Source organism: Pollachius pollachius, assembly GCF_949987615.1.
Source record: "Pollachius pollachius genome assembly, chromosome: 9".
Classification (NCBI taxonomy): Eukaryota; Metazoa; Chordata; class Actinopteri; order Gadiformes; family Gadidae; genus Pollachius; species Pollachius pollachius.
Genome location: NC_136942.1, coordinates 12,765,414 through 12,774,194, shown reverse-complemented (window position 1 = coordinate 12,774,194; position 8,781 = coordinate 12,765,414). Strand labels below are relative to the sequence as shown.

Sequence of the window (8,781 nt, the reverse complement as noted above, 5' to 3'; positions counted from 1 at the left end):
GTATAATTGATTCAGTGTGGCTTGTGTGGATCTTGGCCTCCATGAATACATTGGATTAAAGCTTGAGAAGCACTGGAATCAATCTAGCCACTTTCCATTTAAAAAGGTGGAGGATCAAAGAACAGCATTCTGGGCCATATTGGCTGTTTACCATTTTTACACCCTGGGGGCCTGACTCCTTTCTTTAAAGATCCTATCTTCGAGGGGTGTCATTACCCGTCTCATTTTCTGTGCAGGCCGGGGAAGGTCAAACTTGACGGTTAAAGCTCTTTGTCAGCACGGTTTCACCTTTTACATTCGCATGGATAGGAAGCCTTGACAAATTTTTGTTCTTTCCGACAATTTTCCTCCCCTCACACACCCCTCAGCTTTTTGTCAAGTACATTTTACTTGACAAATGGACCTTTGACCACATACGTTTATTGTCTAGTTTGAAGGGAACAACAAGAGTGCAGTGATGTCAGAGTTTCCATCTAATTGTCATGATGTAAAAAACCAACCATCTGGTCCACCCTAATGCACAGTGTTTCGTCATTTTTGCTTTCTCCCCTCTGTGTCCCTTCAAATCTCTCCAGTGGTTTGTCCACCTCTTCCTGTTTAAGAACTGGGGGAACAACCACCATTCTGGAAACACTGGTGTGGCCAGATTGGTATAGGATGTAATAGAATGGTATTATTACAGATGGCTTCAATGTTCCTTGCTTCCCTCCATCCAAGGGATGGAGGGAAGGGTAGTGGTGAAATAGTTGCATTTGTTTTCTTTTTCTTTCATGGATACATACATACACAGAGACCTGTGTTCCTTTGCTACATCTACGTCAACACCTCCCTCTTCCAGTTCTGTTAGCCTATATCTAATGGAAACCTGCAACATTTGAATAGCCTGCTATATTCTTCCACATTTGAGCATGACTTTAGACTTCAATTTATGGGTCTATCATAAAACAATTACTAGAATGGCACACAATCAACCACTTTATTACTGAATGTTTCAGGTTTAAAAGGCCTTCGGTTGGTGCCAGCGTTCTCTCTCATGTCCTCAGATGATAACTGGACTGGGAGGAGGAAGACCGTGTTCCTGGGGAACCAGGGTCGCCAGGGCATAGCAATGACCAGTTCACGGATCTGAACTGCTTATAAATATTTGATGGTCGATTTCATGCCCCCAAACCAGTATGCAAAAGTGGCACAAATGTGTTGTTCATTCAGCTCTCTATGTTTCCATCAGCTGACCATGTTAAACATTTATGAGCCACTCACACACAGTTGGCATTTTTCTTAATGTCAGCAGACGATAGACCCCTTGGATTTAAATCAAACTACACACAACACACACACACACACCCCGCCCCCCCCCACACACACACACACACACACACACACACACACAGACACACACACACACACACACACACACACACACAGCCCCCCCCCCCACACACACACACACACACACACACACACACACACACACACACACACACACACAGTGCCTAATTAACACCCGCTCTAATTTGTTCTCCCTTTATGTGTTTGGGTCCTGGCCAAACCGCCCTCTCTTGGGTTTCTATGTCGACTGTTGCAAAAAAGAAATGACACCCTTTAAGGAGCGCAGTCACCCAGCAGTTGACAGGGCTGCTGGTATTTGGGGCCCCAGGCCAGCGCCTTTCATCTGGGGCTTTAAGAAGAGCCTGGCAGGGTCTCTTCAAACACTCCAACCATAATGACTGAGGCGAACACACACACATGCACAGTGCTGACAAGTGCTTTTCACGTTCCGTAAGCCAGGGCTTTAGGAATACGGAGGCCACCTGGGACAGCCAGGGTCAGGTGTCTCTCTCTCTGTCTCGTGCTGTCATCAAAGTGACCGTTCTATCATTCAATTAATGTCAATAAAAGAAAGAAAACAGATAAATGTTCTAGAGCACAGAAGGATTTTAGTACGAGTTGACAGAAGGGTTCAGGACTCACTATTGTTCTCCTGCATCGAAGCGTTCATTGTTGAACCCCTGCCGTCAACTTTCGGTAACAGAAACATCCTTTTATTTAAGACCTGGAAAAATAGTGTTCAAGTGTGAACACAACAACGTGCATGTACCCCCATTCTGTCCCGGCCCTTTCACGTGACATTCTGGTCTCTTTCCAATGGGGGGCTCCCGACAGCTTTTTCCTCTTCCTCTACCCTGAGAGTTGTGGTGGTCTGGCCTTGTTATGTCTGTTGGATGTCACTCAGTAAGTGCAGAATAACTAACAGTGGTTAACCTCAGGGGGGGGGATGGCATTGCTTGATGATGGGCTCAGGGTAACCCAGCCTGAAGAATGTCTTGCTGTGGAGCAAGAGGATGTTTCTCAGGCTCCCCTCTCCATACTCTTACACTGAACCCAAGTGAATGAGGTCCAGTGCATAATGTGTTTCTGTTAATGTGTATGCGTGTGTGTGTGTGTGTGTGTGTGTGTGTGTGTGAATAGAAAGAGAAGTGAAAAGAGAGAGAGAATGGGATAGAGGGCTGTCTGTGTGTTGTTGGTTGAGTGTGCGCGTTTGCTTGCCTGCGTGTGCGCACGATTCTGCATACGTTCTCGCATACTGCGCACATCAACACTGACTCCCACCTCCACTGTCTAGGTCGGTCTCTTATTCACATATTGTGGCGTCTTTGGTCAAGAGACTCCAGACCACTGCAGGTCATTCCCCTCTCCCACTTTACAGCCGTGACCGTGAGTGTGTTTGTGTGTGTGTGTGTGTGTGTGTGTGTGTGTGTGTGTGTGTGTGTGTGTGTGTGCGTGTGTGTGTGTGTGTGTGTGTGTGTGTGTGTGTGTGTCAGAAGGGCACCTCCCATCTGCTCTTCAACAGAGGATATACCATCACATTCTTCACAGCCCCAAAAGAGTAGTGGAATTACTTTGGCAGCCCACCACAGCTGCTATTATGGCAGCCCAAACACAAGATGCTCCGGCAATTCTAATGTTATTTGAGGCCACTTCAAAAAAAACAACAACAACACACAAGCACACTATATTTATATTTGTCAAATATTTGTATCGGGGCCTCAAAAACAATGAGAAATATGTGATATTTGTGTGTGTGTGTGTGTGTGTGTGTGTGTGTGTGTGTGTGTGTCTGTGTCTGTGTTTGTTTGTGTGTTTTTATGTTCAAGTTCTGGGAAATATTTAGATTGTTTAGACAACAAAGACGTTGTTTGTTTGCTGTCCTCAAGCCAAAGGAATGTTTGGCTTGAGGTTCTGCTGACAAATCAGCAGAACCGTCCTTTATTAACAAGAGCTATGCTTCTGATATAGTCTATTTCACCTCAGAATGATTTACATGTAGAGGACCCTGGATATGTGGTGAATAGTTGTTGTTTTTTGATTATATCTCTTCATGCTAGCTTTGCGTTCTTACCCAACCAGGTCAACCTGGGTTGAACCATTCCGTTTTACATTAGGTCGTAAAAAAACACCTGCATTGTAAAATGTTGATGGAATTCTCGTCTGTTAATATTGATAGCCTCAATTATTGTTGTATTCTTGAGGAAGAATAAATAATTAATGAATGCATGCTATTGTTATATATATATACACCCTTATTTGGGTGTATTTTTTCATCTTCATTCCTGGGACGTATTCCAAAATAGATAAAAATAGTTTTTCTTGCTGTCAATTACTTCAAAGGGGACGCGTTAACCACTGACGCCAGCCATCCCGCTCGGCCCCTTTTCATTGGAAGTGTTGTGGTGGAGCAGACGAGAGGACAAGACACGTCGGATGTAAGAGAAGAAGATTAATTGATCTCACACGGGCTTCGAACAGTTCTTCGGTAAGTTTATTATATTAATTTTCGTCTAGTAAAGGAGCCGACAAACACCCTATTGTCAACTTTATTCGTAAAAAGAGTGATCACGACTCGGGGGCATCATATCTACGAGCCACCTATCTTCGCTATAGGATTGTTATAGCCTAATTGATAGAGAGTGCCATTGAAATAAGAAACCGTCGACCGAATAGGCTAATGTTAATATTTATTGTCTCCATGTGATTGTCTCCATGTGATTTCCAGAAATCGTGCGTTTTACTTTCCCCACGGCTCTCAAGCTGTTAGGTCTGCTGTTAATTTATTGATTCAGAAATGTCTAAAACCGATGATTATCTGTCTTAAACGTATTATGGCGCCCTCGATCTAAATACGCCTATTGTTCACGTGTTGTTAGTTATGGGAAAAATGTAAAGGTCTACATTTTCTCCAAATAATCGGATATTTAGTTGAATGTTTGGTTTTCCAAACTTAAATCTGTTCCGAGGGCCTACATATAATGTCCTTAAGTTTGAGTTATTAATGATTTGTTTTTTCTCGATAGCTCTTTACACTTCAGTGATAGCACAACCTAACTGTCTGCTGAAATTTTCAAAGAATGTCCATAAGTTTTGTAAGGCCATTGTGATTTATACATTTCTTGGATAGCATCCACGGCACCGACAACTCCCGTAATGATCGCTCCACCGCGCCCCCTGGCGGCCATCTGCCTGCTACTGCTGCTGGTGCCCGGCTGCCTCGGGACCCCGCAATACAACAACGGCTTCTATTACCATGATATTAGTAACGGACACGGGAATAAAGAGAGTAGGTTCAATTATTTTTATTTTTCATCGGTGAGGGCTATGGTTGGAATATAATATTTGCAGTTAGACTTTATTTGACTAGAAAAATATATACCTGTAGGTTTCATTCATTGGTCAAGACTGAAAATTATAAAAAAAAAAAGTGCACAAGATGTCTCCAGTTGACTCCAGAAACTCGTATAACTAGTATAACTTGTCATGTTCTTTGTTTATTTACAACAAATAGCCTAAATTGACCTTACATAAACCCCTGCCCTCTATATTAAAGCATTTTCCAGCTGGTTCACTCCCCTGTGTGTTGTGGTCATGTCCCACCTCTTCTAGTCTTCTATGACGGGGTGCAGCTGCACGTGGAGTCCCAGCAGCCCCTGGTGTCCGCCACTAGGGGAAGCAGTGTCACCCTGCCTTGCCACTTCCGCTACGAGCCCGAGCTGAGCGCCCCGCGCCGGACACGCATCAAGTGGTCCTGGCTCCCCGCCAACGATCGCCACGACGACTCGGATCCGGACACCGTCCCCAACCTCATCCGGGAGACGGAGGTGATGGTCGCCATGGGCAACCGCCACCGCAGCTATGGCGGTTTCCGGGGCCGCGTGCGCCTGCGGCGCGCGGCGCCCGGCGACATGTCGCTGGTCATCAGGGAGCTGCAGCTCAACGACACCGGCCGCTACCGCTGTGAGGTCATTGACGGCGTGGAGGACGAGAGCGTCACGGTGGACCTGGAGATGAGAGGTCGGTCGGTCTGTGTGTGTGTGTGTGTGTGTGTGTGTGTGTGTGTGTGTGTGTGTGTGTGTGTGTGTGTGTGTGTGTGTGTGTGTGTGTGTGTGTGTGTGTGTGTGTGTGTGTGTGTGTGTGTGTGCCGGCTTAAGGGTAACCAAGGACCTGATTCCAAATGTGCCACATTGGGCCCCCTCACACCTTATATAGTGCACTGTTTGGGAGCATCGCCATTTTGGTGGTGCTGTCAAATTTGGCTCACTGTAGTGCACTATCCATAATGCACCGGGAAACAAATGCACAACTAATGTGCAAATATTCATACCCCATATACCAAGATACATAGCGTCCTTCCTGATCAGATTTATTACTGACACCTTTATCTAACAGCTGTCGGCTTGTTTATCCAAGCCAGTAGACGTCATGCCTATATAGATGTCCGGTGCCCCTGCCTTACATGTTCCTAAATAGTGTACGATTTAGTGTTCACTATAAAGGGATCAGCGAAAAAGTGATCCAATTGGAACACAGCGATGAAGTTAATTTGTTGATATTGGTTTAATCCTGTCACCCCTCTTTAGGCGTGGTATTTCCCTACTACTCCCAGCATGGAAGATACCACTACAACTTCCTGGGGGCCCAGGCAGCGTGTGAGGAGCAGGACGCTACTCTGGCGTCGTTCGAGCAGTTGTTCACGGCCTGGGAGGAGGGGCTTGACTGGTGTAATGCCGGCTGGTTGGCCGATGGCACCGTGCAGTATCCAATCACGACGCCCCGTGCGGGCTGTGGGGGCGTGGCTTTATCACCTGGATTGCGTAGCTATGGACAACGGCATCGGCTGCTTCACCGCTATGATGCCTTCTGCTTCTCTGCCTCGCTCAAGGGTCAGTAAACATGCATGATCGAGGCATATTTTCAAGCTTACGGAATAAACTATACGTGTGTTCCTAACCTCACAAAATTAAAAACACAATATCAAATTTAACAACTTTTTTTCATTTCAATGATTTCAAATTTTTTCCACAAATGTCTTTGATAAACGACTTTAACAAATCAACTCTTTGTGTATCGGCCTCCGTTGCCATAGGGACGGTTTACTTCCTGATAACCCCGTCAAACCTCACCTTCTCGGAGGCCCAGCAGGCGTGCAGGAGTGACGGCGGCCGTATCGCCACAGTGGGACAGATCTACGCCGGCTGGAGGCTGACGGGATTGGACCGCTGTGACGCCGGCTGGTTGGCTGACGGAAGTGTCCGTTACCCCATCATCAAAGCCCGGACCAACTGCGGGACAGAGGAGCCGGGAGTGCGGAGCTTTGGATTTCCTGCACATAACAAGAAATTTGGTGTCTATTGCTACCGGTTGACCTAATCAACGGCACTCGACGATTACCCAAGAGACAAATGCTACAAACCTAACCAGCAAAACCACAGAGCACTGACTTAGCGTTTGAATTCCTGGAGGTTAGCAATAGCTGAGGTGAACTAGGTTATTGTTACTCCTTCACTATTATCCATATTATGTTCACTGTGCATACACAATGTGTTTCAGGCTTACTTCAAAAGGTATAGATTCACAATGTCACACATGGAAACTGCTCTGTAGAACCATCATCACTATTGTTCATCGTGCTGTTGGCCGCCTCCCTACCATGCTCAGCTGGTGCCTTCCTGCTACAGGAAATTTATGGCGAAGAAGTTCATTTATTGATCATCAAAACTGTGTTTATGTAATGCTCTGTACTGAAGTACCACTATGGAAAAGTAGGCAATTCTGAAAGTGTATCTTACTGTATTAAGTGTAATGTATTATTATGTGTTGAGAGATGTGTCAGCCAAGGGCTGTGCTACGATGCAGCAGCCTTTGTTTGATATTAACAAGGTGATATAGTAGGGGAGACGCAGGTGTAGCTCATGATGTTAATTACAGTCCTGCAGCCCCATAATTACCTTATTTAGCTACACCTGGTTTCACCACTACTTTTACACCTCTGTGATAAAGGCCTATTATTATAGCCATGAAACTTATACTACCTTTGTTTAAAGCCCTATTGTAGGATAATAGCATTTTGTAGTTATTATACCTCAACAAAGGTTGTCTATGGGGTATGTATTTTGTATTATTTTCTACAATGTAATGCTTTTTTTTATATGTAATTGAAAATCATGTCCTTTGTTGTGAAACAGACAGAATCCTTGTTTTTATTGAATCACTATTTCAGGAGTACAAACTTCACTTTCAACAGTGGTCAGTTCAGTTTGTTTATTGATGAGTAGGACGCAGTAAGCAGGTAGTTGGGTGAAGAACTGTCAATTCCCCTCTGGACCTGGAGAAATAGATATTAGATATAGGAGAAGGCCGGAGGAGGGTGTGAGTAAAGAATATGAAGAGACACAGGTAGAAAAGGGAGTTAATGTACAGGTGAATTGGTAGTTAGGGGAAGTAACAGGCTTTCCCCTAAAGTTAAGTGTACAGAACTCCATATTAATAGCTCCCTCTCTACAGGTTAATTTAAATAATGGAATGCATTATAATTTCTAAACTGTGTAGCCGGACAGGTCAAGGAGAGCCCGGCTCTACAAACATACATCTTCAGGAGAAAATATCAGTTTGGCTCATTCTGCAAGTGAACCATCCACTCCATGCGTTCTGCCGTCCTGCAGGTCTTCGACACTGGGAGCATTGCTTCGTGTCCAAGCAGGAATGCCAGGGGGTTCAGCCCATGCGGGTAGAGAGGTGAGAGGGCCTACTTACCGGACCAAACAAACGGCCAGTGTATCTGACTCACAGCCGTTCTCCAGTATACTGTACAGCAGGCCATAAACACACGCGCCCCTCTGTCTGGCCGCGTGATGCTTTTAGGTGTAGCGGGGAGAGCGACCTGCTCCGTTACACCCTCCTGACAAACAGAAGCCCCAGTGATGGGATGGGGGGCAGAGGCCTTGGAGGCCACGTCTTATTGACGCCCTTTGGCCAAACATGGGTGGAGCGAGCGGTGGTCAGACGGACACACAGACAAGCATAGACACGCAGCAGAGAGGTAAGCAAACATTGATGTATCCCGTCCACGCATGAGTTAATATGCCACTTAGGTACACAACTGTATACCAACGCTAACACTGTACTAGCCTGTGCATTTTCAGGTGCAGATGTTTTTTATATATATGTGTCCCATTGAATTGTGCGTCTGTGTCCACACATTTGCTCCCTTGTGTGTGCGCATCTTTTTCATGAAGATCCACACAAACACGCACACACACACACACACACACACACACACACACACACACACACACACACACAGACGCACTCATACGCGCGCACAGACGCACTCATACACACACACACACACTCACACCGACTCACTCACTCACTCACTCACTCACTCACTCGGACACACATACACACACTGACACTGTATTAAACGGGTATACATCCACAGAGGGAATC

At 45.6% G+C, this 8,781-nt stretch overlaps 1 protein-coding gene across 1 annotated transcript; it reads left to right on the top strand.

Moving 5' to 3' along the window:
* Nucleotides 1-3,735: 3,735 nt before the first annotated feature.
* hapln3 (hyaluronan and proteoglycan link protein 3) lies at nt 3,736-7,425 on the top strand. The gene is made up of 5 exons (XM_079743382.1): nt 3,736-3,814; nt 4,457-4,615; nt 4,939-5,346; nt 5,913-6,215; nt 6,419-7,425. The coding sequence occupies exons 2-5, from the start codon at nt 4,483-4,485 to the stop codon at nt 6,700-6,702; spliced, it is 1,128 nt and encodes a 375-aa protein (XP_079599508.1). The 5' UTR covers nt 3,736-3,814; nt 4,457-4,482; the 3' UTR covers nt 6,703-7,425.
* The last annotated feature ends 1,356 nt before the right edge of the window (nt 7,426-8,781 follow it).

Bases quoted from the DNA above. Each gene is read 5' to 3' on its own strand.
- hapln3 (XM_079743382.1), top strand. From the start codon at position 4,483: ATGATCGCTCCACCGCGCCCCCTGGCGGCCATCTGCCTGCTACTGCTG. The intron at 4,616-4,938 runs GTAGGTTCAATT...CACCTCTTCTAG, and splicing joins CGGACACGGGAATAAAGAGA to TCTTCTATGACGGGGTGCAG. The intron at 6,216-6,418 runs GTCAGTAAACAT...CCGTTGCCATAG, and splicing joins CTTCTCTGCCTCGCTCAAGG to GGACGGTTTACTTCCTGATA.